Source organism: Perca fluviatilis, chromosome 7, assembly GCF_010015445.1.
Source record: "Perca fluviatilis chromosome 7, GENO_Pfluv_1.0, whole genome shotgun sequence".
NCBI classification, from domain to species: Eukaryota; Metazoa; Chordata; class Actinopteri; order Perciformes; family Percidae; genus Perca; species Perca fluviatilis.
In genome coordinates, this window is record NC_053118.1 from 35,860,425 (window position 1) to 35,874,446 (window position 14,022).

The 14,022-nt window shown below is 37.9% G+C and overlaps 1 protein-coding gene across 2 annotated transcripts; it reads left to right on the forward strand.

The window, feature by feature from the left end:
• The first annotated feature begins 5,424 nt into the window (after positions 1-5,424).
• LOC120562279 (asialoglycoprotein receptor 1-like) lies at positions 5,425-11,820 on the forward strand. Of its 2 annotated transcripts, XM_039805923.1 has the most exons (7): positions 5,425-5,659; positions 5,768-5,845; positions 6,056-6,102; positions 6,766-6,894; positions 7,000-7,163; positions 10,911-11,008; positions 11,084-11,820. In XM_039805923.1, exons 3-7 carry the CDS (start codon positions 6,084-6,086, stop codon positions 11,220-11,222), a joined length of 549 nt encoding a protein of 182 aa, XP_039661857.1. In that variant the 5' UTR covers positions 5,425-5,659; positions 5,768-5,845; positions 6,056-6,083; the 3' UTR covers positions 11,223-11,820. The 2 variants fall into 2 exon arrangements, with proteins under 2 accessions (XP_039661857.1, XP_039661858.1); XM_039805924.1 differs by lacking the exons at positions 6,766-6,894; positions 7,000-7,163.
• The last annotated feature ends 2,202 nt before the right edge of the window (positions 11,821-14,022 follow it).

Below are 14,022 nucleotides of genomic sequence, written 5' to 3' on the forward strand. Positions count from 1 at the left end.
GTTTTCGTTCCTACCCTCACTGATGGTCATGAAGGATGGGTCATGATAATTTCTTAAATAAATAAAAGACATTTGCAACATATATTGTATATGGTGTAAAAAATTCCCCAGAATCCTAAGAAATTAAGTGTTTGACGTTGAAAATTTTATGTTGGAGGACCCCTGACCTCCGGTTGTAATGTTTCACCCCCCTTGTTGAAAAAAAACCTACGTACTTGGGCGGCGGTAATCTATTTGTCACCCAAAAAGGGAACCGGACACAAACGTTGCTTGAAGTGTGAATTAACACCTTTAAAAGGAGAAGACTTGAGACGTTAGCGGCTAACCAATCAACAACTGGTACACTGTAAACGTTACCACAGCCATGTTAAGACCAAACATTTGTTTATTAACATAAAATTATTTTAGGCTACGAGAGTCAGACTTTGTTCCCCCTGTGGTCTTATCTTATAAGACACTGTGGGCAGTAATGCCCACATAGATTTCCTGTTCACAACAACACGTTATTAGCTGCCTAATTGAAAAACAGTCACATCCTCAAAGCAGAAGTCCAGTAACGACCATCACATCGGAGCAGACGCCCTCCTAACAGCTCTCATACAGGACTGCAGCAGGACTTTAAACATTTGTTCAGGATGAACAGAAATCCACAGGAGGAAATTGGTAATTAAAAATACTCTAATGTTTATGTTTCTGAGTGTAAATCTACTATATGTTTACGTGGCAGGATGTTGTCTACATTTGTGTTTGATGTTTATCTTTCAGAGGAAATCGAGGAAGAAGAAGATGACTATGTTAATGCACCAGCACGCACTGTGGAGAAAATGGCAGCTCGTCCAGGTACATTTCACACATTTAATATTGTGAGACATGACATTTATTTATCATTCATGATGTTAAAAACTGTGTATGTTTGAAGATTGAAAATGTGAATGTTTAAAAGCTCAGCTTCTTTTTTCTGTACCATAAGACTTGATGTATTTAAAGCACCTTTAACTATTAAATCAACATCATTTAGTAAACTGAATTCTTATTTCTCTCTCAGACCAGAGGTTTCGCTGCTTCTCTCAGACTTTTCTACTGATAGCAGTGTGTTGGCTGATACTGTTAGTCATCATGGGCCTCTGTATATACTGTGAGTACCACTGTCTTAACTTGTTGTTGTTAGCCCTTATTTAAAGGACAGGTTCACATTTGATCAAGTCTGTCTGATGCCCATATGTACATAGAAACAGTTATTGCTCAGTGTAATCTTTCCAACTCTTCCAACATGATGTAATGACTTCATGTAAACATATATAGGCCAGTTTCTAAAGCCAAATGGTAGTGTTATCTGTACGAATTTTTGAGCTATCCGCATGTATGTATATACTGCTGCCTGTATGTCTGCCATATACAGCACGTTGCAGCTTGCTGTCACGTGACACGTCTGAGCCCTCCCACCATTTTGGGATCCTACGCTATCGGTAGAGTACAGCGTAAGAGCGACACAGACACGGAGCAGGAAAGACGGCTCGAGGAATTAGCATCACGGCGAACGGGTTGGGTTTAGGAAAATAAGAAAGCGACGGTTGACTTTAGGAAACCTGACACGTGGGACACAAATGAAACGTGACACGCAGGACGCGATCCCCGGTCTCCTGGGTGAAAGTCCTGTGTTGTTTGACCCGTCCTCCCCAACCAACCTCCCTACGCGGATTTTCGCCCTGTCATACAACATCGCTACGGCATAAATTCCAACCCGTTCTCATTCCGAACTCGTAAAATAAGTACGTTTGGGCAGTGTCCTTCAGCGTCTGATGCGACGAAAAAGGCACCCTTCGGCGTATTTGTGTAACGTACTGGGGAGAGCCGCAGTTGGATGAGATTTAGCGAGTGGTATGTAAGGGGAAATTGCTGCGTAAGGACGGTGGTTGGGGTGGCGGATGGGTAAAACACCAGACTTTCACTCAGGAGACTCGGGTTTGCGCCCCGCGTGTGGCGTTTTGTTTCCCCGTCTCCGGCGTGTGTTTCCCGGCTTTTGAGGCGTCCTTTCCCCGTTGTTTTTCTCCTAAACCCAACCTCTGCCATTCCGTTCACTCGTCCCGACCAAGCGCGTCAAAAGGGACGAAAAAGGGACGGCAATAGTGGCGACCAAGCACGTTTACATGAGACGCTAAAGGAGACTTTTAACGTCAAGTAAGAACGAGAAAGGCTCCTGACCGAACGTCCTTATTTTACGAGTTGGGTGTGAGAATGTGTTGTAAATTCACACGCAATCGCAAGGTAATGTAAGTCAATGGAGGCCAAACGGCGTTGATAAACACGCTAAAAAGCGAGTATGCGTCTTCATAACACGCCAATAATGGCATATGAATTGACGTGTCATACATTAGCCACTACATGAGATCAGTCGGCCTCTTCTTACTGGTCCTTTTCAAAGATTTATTCCAACGTTTATTTGAAGGAAGGCTTTAGCAGTCTGAGTTCAGTCTGGATCATTTAAAGTTACAACCTTTTTAGTTCACTCTGTGTTTCCCAGGCAGCACTTCTGCTGCAGAGTGATAAAAACGCAAGAAAAATATTTTAAAGATAAAAAACTTCTTTTGACAAACATATGGACACCTGACTATTGTTTTAAGATAGATATGAAAAGATAGATGTTAATCCATCCTGTAACGTCTATTATTATAATGTTAAACAAGTGTCCTAATTGATACAAAAAAAAAAATAATAAATCACCACTATGATTAAGAAGCTAATTTTCATTTTGCAGTTTAAGCACATTAAGTCATCTGTAAAAGTGACAATTTAAAGACGACCAATCAGTCAAGCTCAGTGGAGCATTGATAAATACAGCCCCAAAGTAAATAAAGGTATGTTCAGATCCCATTAAGTAGGTCCAGTAATAACCATTAGTAATCTGTTGTATTGGTGTTTGCCTCTGTAGTTTCAGAGAGACCGTGTAAAGCTTGTCAGGAGGGCTGGGTACCCAACAAGTCCAGCTGCTATCTGTTTTATGATGCTGATCCTCCTGATCAGAAAACCTGGGAAGAAGCTCGAGAAGACTGCAGAGAACAGAGTTCAGATTTCATCGTTATAGATAATAAAGATGAACAGGTAATTAGAAAACCAGCCGTTTTTATGATGCAATTATGAAATAAAAAATGTATTGTTCTGTAGGTCTAAACACACTGAATCTCTAGATCACAGTGTGATTATTTAAGTGTTTATTTTTAATATCTTATGACCGTTTCTCTCTCAGTACCTAATCCAAAGTAACAGCCGGCACCTTTACACATACTGGATTGGTCTGAGAGCTGAAGGAGGGAGATGGAAGTGGATCGATGGAAGTGATCTGACTGAAAGGTAAGGGACACATTCCTAAAAACTTTGAATCATAAATCTATCAGCCTTGATCTAAACATCATGTTCTTCCCTCAGTGTCAGCGACTGGATATCTGAACCACTACCACCTCCTTCTGACGGTCAGTGTGCGGTTTCTTTCCAAGACAAAAGATTGAAAACGTACAGTTGGATATCAGTGAGCTGTGCTGAGAGAAGGCGATGGATCTGCAAAAAGAAGTCTTTATATGTTTAAATAATGCAGTCAGACTTGAGAAGGTTACTGGATACTCTGCATGATAATATCAACTGGCTTATAAATATCAAACTATGAAAAGCTCTACTTCACAATTTCAATTTTTTTGTGCTCCGTTTTCATGAATAGAAATGTAAAGGACCTTTTTTAAAAGAGAAAGGACATTTGTTAGAAATGTGATGCTTATAATTTGTATATCAGCTTCCTGTTTCGTGTGAGACACACACACACACACACACACACACACACACACACACACACACACACACACACACACAACACACACACACACACACACACACACACACACACACACACACACACACACACACACACACACACACACACACACACACACACACACACAGTGGATGATGGGACCTAGAGGTTGTGCCAAACAAATGAAATTAATATAACAAAACTAGGCTTAGCTCACCACTAGCTCTACAAACAAAACAAGTCAAACAAAAGACCTAACCTGCTTTTCTAAAAAAAGATAAAGAGAACATTACACAGGCGGCATTAACCACTAAACCTGGTGTATCTATACAAAGATCAACTACGTGCAAGATGTACAGGGTACCCCAACTTACCTGAGGTCCTCAAACTCCACGTCACAACACTTTACAGTTTAATTACCAAACAGCCACAGCTTAAAGGACAGGAAGACCGACAACCAGCCAGCAGCGCAGTGCAAGAGAGAATCCCACCTCTCAGGAGTCCTCCTTTTATTGACTGCCACCTCAAATGCTGATTGGCCAACTCCAAACACAGGTGGAAAGCAATCATCTTAATCACCAGAGGTCTTATTTATAAAACTGTGTGTATGATCCTTACTATAAGTGTACGTACGACCAAAAGCCCAAAATGGCGTACACCAAAAAAAAGTCAGATTTATAAAACCGTGTGAACACCTGTAAGCATGTCGAATCATGACAACTGGCGGAGAAAAAACAAAAAACCTCTCAGACACTTAGCTGTCTGACATTTCCCTCTGGAAACAGCCGGTTGCCCCCAGAATGGAGAGTACCTGTATTACTGGACCCAATTCAGTAGATAGATCCAAGAGCGCAGCTTTAGGGAATTTAAATCGGCATATTAGCCATTAGTCATTAGTCATTGTCATGGTTCCTGAAGTTTCTCTCCTGATTCTTCCATTGAGGGTTAGTCCTCCTGCAGGGCCAGCAGTGCCATCATGCAGCATTACGCACGGTGGTCACTGCAGTATTTATATGTTTACAACAATTAGAGTGATTGTTAACGCTTTGCCAAAATCACAGCATTAACTAGTTGTATCCCCCCCAACCCCGAGATACAATCTGAAGATGAAAGTGTAATAGGTTTAAAAAGCTTGAAAATGCACCTTGAAAGTGCTTGAAAGGAACTTCTGTGTTAACAATTATCAACTTGTTCAGTTGTTATTAACAATATGTGATAACTAGTGTTGAAGTTTTGAATGTTTAAGAGTTATTAGAACATCACTGTGTCCATCAGTGCTGCTCGTCTCAATGTAGATATTTATTCTCAACATGTTTCGTCACAAAACAACACACACCACAATGACGTTATTGACCAAGTTTTGACTTAATGAAAACCGCAAAAGAAGAATTTCATGTTTTGTCAGATGGGTCTTCAGTCTCAGAAGAAAGAAATAATCAAATCTGATTATGATAAAAGTTAGTGTCGGAAAGGTTTTTCATCACCATTAAAGGAGAAGACTTGAGGTAATAGCTGCTTGATAAACAACAACTCTGTCACATCTTAAAAGCAGAACAAAAACCAAACATATTCTGAGAAATGTAAGTTTGTACAGAGTGTACATTTCAGACTTTGTTCCCCTTGTGATTGTGCTCTTATAAGACACTTTGGACAGCAATGCACACTATAGCCTACTTCACCTTCCCAACAGCATGTTACTATTAGCTACTGAATTAAAAGAAAACAGTCACAATCTTATAGTAGAAGTCCTGTAAAGACCATCACATCGGAGCAGACGTCCTCCTAACAGCTCTCATACAGGACTGCAGCAGGACTTTAAACATTTGTTCAGGATGAACAGAAATCCACAGGAGGAAATTGGTAAGTAAAAAAACTCAAATGTTTATGTGTCTGTGTGTAAGATATTATGTCTTATATTTTAATGTGCCAGGATGTTCTCTACATTTGTGTTTGATGTTTATCTTTCAGAGGACATCGAGGAAGAAGAAGCAGCTAACTATGTTAATGTACCAGCATGCACTGTGGATAGAGTGGCAGCTCGTCCAGGTACATTTCACACATTTTATATTGTTAAACATGATATATATTTATCAATCATGATGCTAAAAGATGTGATAGTTTGAAGATTGAAAATGTGAATGTTTAAAAGCTCAGCTTCTTTTTTTCTTCTCTACAGTAGGACTTGATGTATTTAAAGCACCTTTGACTGTTAAAGTGAGCATCATTAAGTAAACTGAATTCTTATTTCTCTCTCAGACCAGAGGTTTCGCTACTGTTGGTCATCATGGGCCTCCGTATATACTGTGAGTACCACTGTCTTAACTTGTTGTTGTTAGTCCTTATTTAAAGGACAGGTTCACATTTTATCAATCTGTCTAATGGCCGTAAGTTTTTGCTCGGTGTAATCCTTGTTCCTCCTCATACTGGCTCTGACGTCACCCTAGGAAATACTATTATGTCAACATTGTTTATTGGAAAAAATGGAAAGAAAGGCACACAGATACGATATAAGAGAGATATATCTTAAAATAGCCTTGATAGAAATATTAAAACTTGTTTTGGCCCAAAATAACCTAAAAACAGACCAAGCAGATGCCACTTGTGGAGAGGCAGACTTTGTCCTCTATCTCTTACTTTGGAAGTGCATTAGAAAGATTATTCTCCATTATGAACAGGAGGAATGATCGGAGCAAGAAAACTAAAAGTTTTAATGTTCATATGGGTGGTACATCCACCAGTGTGTCCCTGAGCAAGACCCCTTGTTGCTCCAGAGGCCTGCAACCTCTGATATGTAGCTTTGGATGAATGTGTCAGCTAAATGACATGTAATGTAATGTGGACACCCGACTATTGTTTTAAGATAGATCTGAAATATGTGAATCCATCCTGTATTGTCGATTATTATAATATGCATCACCAAAATTGCATTATCACTATGACTAAGAAGCAGTTTTTTTATTTTGCAGTTACCAATCGCAACCTCAACGACAAATTCTGCGTCTTAGAAAACCAGATCACAGACCTGACTGCAGTAAACCAGAATGTCAGTCGAGCTCAGTGGAGCATTGATGAATACTGCCCCAAAGAAAATAACGGTATGTTAAGATCATAATAATGAGATCCAATAATAACCAATAATAATAATAATAATAATAATATCACAATGCAATGTAATGTTGTTTATTGGTTGGTCTCTGTAGTTTCAGAGAGACAGTGTAGAGCTTGTCAAAAGGGCTGGATGCTCATCCAGTCCACCTGCTATCTGAGTAGTGATCGTTTTGATCAGAAAACCTGGGAAGAAGCTCGAGAAGACTGCAGAGCACGGAGTTCAGATTTGGCTGTTGTACATAATAAAGAGGATGAGGTAATAAGGAAGCAGTGGGAATTTTTATGACGCAATTATTCAATTCAAATGTATTTTCTCTAGGTCTGAACACACTGTGAGTCTGTAGATCAATATGTTTATTAAAGTATACACTGTAAATAATGTCCCTATAAAATAACAGTGAAGAGCTGGCAGCAGGGACGCCAGCAGTATACTGTTATTTTTACGGTATTCATACGTAAAATGACTTTACGGTAGTAGTCTGTAAACCAGAAAAACGGTATGTTTCTGTATTTCTATAACTTACAGTAAAGAGCTGGCAGCAAAGACGTCAGCAATATACTGTAATGTTACGGTATCCATACTGTAAAATGACTTTACAGTAGTAGTCTGTAAACCGGAAATACAGTATACATCTGTATTCACACTGTTAAATGATTTCACAGTCCAGTACAGTAACAAAATAAATGCAGCATATTTCTGTGATTATTTGGAAATTACAATAATATTCTGTTTAGGTTGTTACTTTATTTTCTTGCAGTTTACTGTAGACAGGCACAGTAGATAATACAATAACAAAATTTAACAGTTTCCTAAAATATCAGTCTTCACTGCAATCAATATTGATTGCAATGAACATTATTCTCAGGCAGACAATTGCTTAAGATATGCATTATTGTGAATATTATGCAAAATAAGCAATAAAAACTTCAAAATCAAATACTTTTATTTCAAAGAGCAATGTCAATGTCAACATGAATACTGCTACTTTCAAAAAATGGAAAAAGAGAAAATAAACCCTGTTGGACGGCGCTGACAAGAGATTTCTAGTAGCAAACAGAAACAGCCTAGTAATGTCTGCTTTAGACTATGGCAATAAACTTCAATTCTTAAATTACTCATTATAGATTGCCCCTAACCCTTACCAAATGTGAAGGGCATAACCTATAGTTGACTTTTTTTAATTTAAGACAAGTTTGAACACTTTCTTTCTTCTTTGAACACAAATTCTTGTCATACGTGATTTATCATATCTACAGGAACTTAAGCTTTACCTTGAATAACACAATGGGTCTAAGAAAAGAACCAAGGCAACAAATACACATCATTAGCAATATTTGGTAAACTACACTATTACGACTATTTATGGAACATTAAGACTGATTACATGAGTAAGAACATTCAGCATACAAGCATCTTCGGCACATTTTGGGGAAAAAAATGCCCACAGGCTCGTGTTTTTCCTCTTAAAATAGTCCTGTGAGTTAGATTAAAATTTCCTCAAAAGTCAACTTAAAATATTTACACATGTAATCTGCAATATATTCTCTGCTGTCTGTAAAAAATATACTTTCATAATAACATTTTGAACATATGCAGAATTGGCAACATTTGGAAAACAAACTTAAGAACATTTTGAAAAGGTGCATTAAGGCCATTTTGTAACTATTATAGTACAGTAGAACATTTTGACAATATGCATCAATAATATGCATCAATACAAACATTTAGGGATGAAACTGTAAGGTAGGCCCCTGTGCCACTGCGAGCTAGACTTGCAGGTTACCTCTTAAAATAGTCCTGTGAGGTAGGCTTGTGTTTTTACGTCTTAGTTCTTGTGATCCAGGAGAGATGACCATCACTTTGGTAGCCGCTGTTCCTCTCTGCAGCATTATTCCAGTGTTGCCACTGTCAAACAACAACAAACAATCATAATCATAATAATAAATAAACTATACAATCAGGAATGTACAGTATAATGCTATTTTCCTGCTGCCTCCATCTGCCGATTGGTCTCTCTTACGGGTTAAAAAGTATGGAGGAAATATTTATTCATAATTCAAATTGAAAGTCCAAAGAGAAATTGAAAGTCCAACGGGAAAACAAAGCAAGATCAAATTAAAAATATTATAATTATTTTTTAAATTTTCCATTTGGCTTTGGCTTTTGAATTTAATATTTGGCTTTTGAATTTTAATTTATCATTGGCTTTTAATTTTCATTTAATATTTGGCTTTTGAATTTCAATTTAACATTGGATTTTAATTTTCATTTAATATTTGGCTTTTGAATTTCAATTTAACATTGGATTTGAATTTTCATTTAATATTTGGCTTTTGAATTTCCATTTAACATTGGATTTTAATTTTCATTTAATATTTGGCTTTTGAATTTCAATTTAACATTGCCTTTTCGTATGAACTTGACACATGTCAATGTAAGTGGGTGGAAATAGCAGATGGAAATTATAAAAAAGCAATTGATTCTATAATCTAGATCGGGAGTTTGCCGTATTAGCAGCAGCAAACAACTGGAAACCTTTTACAATTTTCATTCAGCTTCTGACAACATCGGAGAAAATGTGCAGTTGGCCATCAACGTTTGTAAAACTGCCCATATTCAAACTCTACACAGTTAATTTATCGCATAAAATAGTCTCAATAGTGAATTTAGTGGTGGAATAGCAGATGAAAATTGTAAAAAGTTTCCAGTTGTTTGCTGCTGCTAATACGGCAAACTCCCGATCTAGATTATAGAATCAATTGCTTTTTTATAATTTCCATCTGCTATTCCACCACATTGACATGTGTCAAGTTCATACGAAAAGGCAATGGTAAATGGAAATTCAAAAGCCAAATATTAAATGAAAATTCAAATCCAATGTTAAATTGAAATTCAAAAGCCAAATATTAAATGAAAATTCAAATCCAATGTTAAATTGAAAATCAAAAGCCAAATATTAAATGAAAATTAAAAGCCAATGATAAATTGAAATTCAAAAGCCAAAGCCAAATGGAAAATTTAAAAAATAATAATAATATTTTTAATTTGATCTCGCTTTGTTTTCCCTTTGGACTTTCAATTTCTCTTTGGACTTTCAATTTGAATTATGAATAAATATTTCCTCCATGAAAAAGTGTAGTTCCTTAGATGCAGACGTTCGGCTAATGTTACCAAAATTAAACCACCCAAAAGTAATATTGTTTTGGCTATTCAAATCTAAGCCTCACTGATATATGACATGTTCAAATCCCTAGCTAGACAATCTCCTGAGCATCAGTTTGATATCAAACATTGTTGGCAATATGAAAAAGATTTTAATTACCGTTTAATTTGTAGATGAAAGACCCGATGGATGTTGATGAAGAACAGTCGGTGATGTGTAGCACATGTCATCTAAATTGTGCGTCCTCTTCTGGAAAAGCGCCTATCCAAATGATGGTTCCTGAAGTCCCTCCAGGAGTTGATGGCAAATTATTTCTGTATTTTTTAAAGAAAATTGACCATAGCAATAGCCTCAATTTAAAAGACTAACATATCAAACTGAGAGCTACTTCATGGGTATTGAGTCATACGAAGGGCTACCAGTTTGATACACTCTTCTGAAATAACAAATGTGCTCAGTTTGCCTTTAGTTATATATGATTATTAATGATTAATGATGCTCATCTATGTGAAGACACTGATCATGTTAATGATTTCTCACAATAATTATCAACAATGACTTTACAAGGTGGGAAACAGATAATATCAATATTCAATTTTCATTTTTAGAACAGGCCTGAGGGCTACTCATGTGGTCCATGCGGCACCGTGTTGGTGACCCCTGGTTTAGGGCCTCTGTCCTGTTGCTCCAAGTTAAGCAGCCCACAATGCATTGCTAACTATAGTACTAAACAGTTTAACATGAAAACAGTATTTTAGTGTTGAAAATTGGCTGTAAATTTACAGCAATTGCTTACAGTGTAGTGTGGAAATATCTGATAAATATTTCTCCCTTCTCAGAATGTACTTCGTCGTTACAGCCGGCACGGATCCTGGATTGGCCTGAGAGCTGAAGGAGGGAGATGGAAGTGGATCGATGGAAGTGATCTGACTGAAAGGTAAGAGACACATTCCTAAACACTTTGAATCATAAATCTATCAGCCTCGATCTAAACATCATTTTCTTCATTCAGTGTCAGCTACCGGATACAAGAACCACGACCTGCTGCTGATGGTCAGTGTGCATTTACTAACGTTAAGGACAGATGGACATCAGAGAGCTGTGCTGAGAGAAAAAGATGGATCTGCGAAAAGAAGCCTTTATCTGTTTAAACACTGCAGTCAGACTTGAGAAGTTTACTGGATACTCTGCATGATAATATCAACTGGCTTCATAAATATCAAACTGTGAAGACTTCTAGTTCACAATTGAGATGTTTTGTTTTAATAAATAAACATGTACAAGGGTTTTATTTTTGTTAGAAGAGAATAGAAATATTTCAAAGCTATTTGTGTGTCGGTCAGATGTAATGTATATGTGAATTAGATAATGGATTCTATAGGTATGGCTACTGTCAATCTGACAATACAATGACTCAGCTGAAGGAGGAATGAACTGTTAATTATTAATAACTCTGAATGTGCTCTGGTTCTGCTTTATTAGAGATGTGATGTTTATAATGTGTATATCAGCAGATTGATGAGAGGTAAAGACTGACTGCTCAGCTTCCTGTTTCCTGTGTGACAGGTTATATTGTTGCTCCTCATGAGCCAAAATGGGGGCACTGCATCACTTGTTTTTCTTCAGCCTTTAATGTAAAGCATATTGATATGTAGAGTGTTTTCTATCTACTGAGTCTAGTGAGTGAGTGAGTCTATCTAGAAGCAAAGTCCTGTTTCAATACATTGAAATAAACACTGTGACACATTGTTGGTATTATCTTTTTCTAACTATTCTTACATATTGCTAACTCCATATCAGAACAAACATCATTCAGGAATAAAAAGTTACAAAAAAAAAAAATAAAGCAGAAGTCGTCTAAAAACCATCACAGTGGAAAGATTTTGAAGATTGATTTTAGGAAAACAGCTTACAACAAAAAGTGTTCTGAGGCAGTGGTGGAATGTAACTAAGTACATTTACTCTAAGTACAGTACTTAAGACCAATGTCCCATATATTTAGAAGAGGTAGATTTGTCCCCCTCAAAAAATATGAAAGACAACCCACTCCCCAAAAAAAAATAACCGTTGAAGGGGCTCAAAACATGTACTGAAAACAATAACTGTGTCTACTTGTGCTACATCGAGGGGTTAAAGAACACAACAGGGCGTGACAAATAAAGATTTGATTTCTTGTCGTTCATGTAGATTTAAACTTTGGAGCTTTAACAACGTCTCATTCTGTAATTCAATCAGGAGAGACTTGTTTGCAGATATGCAAAATTTGTTGTACATAGCATAATAAAGTGTACAGTGTCTTTGGCGATTAGACTCTGTCGTTTATACTAATAGTTTTCTTTTAGGGGTAGAGAACTGTCATAACCCCCCGATGGAAATCTAGACACCGGTGGTGGCAGATAAGGAGCCCGGCGACCAGCCGAAGAAGGCACCAGAGCGGTCAGCTGGAGAAGATGAAGACCGGAGGTGGATGGGGAGGTGGAGGGATGAACGCTTTGCCTGAAACGACAGCTGATAGCACAGGGAGAGAAACAGATTTAAAGCGGGGTTGTGACGCTGTGATTGGCCCTTGGAATTCGAGGCTGATTCTGTTTGGTTTACAGGAAAGTGAACGTCCCAACAGCTGATGGATTTAGAAGAGAGCATAGATAAAAAGTTAGGTCGTCCTGAAAGAATTTACGCTGAGCTACATTAGATTTGTTGTTGAGAAGTACATGATTCCTAAAGAAACCTCCTGAAACACATAAAAATGTTTTGAATATGCAGAAAGTTTTGAACAATACAAAATAATAGTAATTTCTTTACATAAATAAAGACATTTGCAACATATATTGTTGCATAACAATTCACCAGAATCTGGGAAATTAAGTGTTTAACGTTGAAAATGTTATGTGGGAGGACCCCCTGACCCCCGGTTGTAATGTTTCACCCCTAATGTTGAAACTAAACTTACGTCCTTGGGCGGCGGTAATCTATTTGTCATTCAAAAAATGGAACCAGACACAAACGTTGCTTGAAGATGCTGCAGACACACAGGCCATCATGTACGTACATTTGAAAACGTAGCGTTATCTGCGCCATGGCCAACTCGCAGAAAGCGCACGCTGTGATACTTCAGCTTACGTCGTATTTACCAAACCTGCAGTTTATCGGATAATCAACGCCTTTCTCCGCCCACTATACCCTAAATTGCGCTGTAGCAAAGCGTTAGGTACTTGCTATGATACGCCTGAGTGCAGACGGCGATAGTCCCACTGCTGATGCTATGACTGTTTGAAATGATGCTGATGACAATATTTGTAATGTAGCGAGGAGTTTAACAACTGCTGGAATGGAATGTGAACGCTGAGTCGGAGATTCATTGTCATCTTTGATTTCTTCCAGTAACATATTACAATATTACTTCCAGTAATATTGCATGGCTGCTTAAAAAAACAAACACTTTTTCTAGTGATTTGGGGTGTTATTTTGTGTCTCTGGTGCTTCCACACGCATACAAACTTGGAAAAAATCCATCCATGCTGTTTTGAGTGAGATACGGTTTCTGAATGTGTCCTGCCTTCAGTCTCCTGGTGAGCTGGTCAAAATTGTTTCGGATTGTGACATCACAATCCGAAACGAGCTGCTAACCGCAATTGTTAGCTCATAGCATGAGCTAACGCTAATGCTAACGCTAGCATGCTACCTCTTTCTCAATAGCAAAGCACCGCTACAACACACACAAGTTCACCATAATCTCCAAAAGAACTACTTCCATGTGCGCCCTGGTTTAGAAGAAGTCTCCCAGCTAATCCTGCCTTGGAACTGACCGAAGTTGGAGAAACAGCTTTCTTTTACTGTCTCTAGAGTTAGCTAGCTGACATGATCTACGATCTGAGCTACTGAGCATGTGCGAGTGCAATCAAAGATGGTACAGAAGAAGAAGAAGAAAAGAGGTCTCACTCTGTAAAAAGA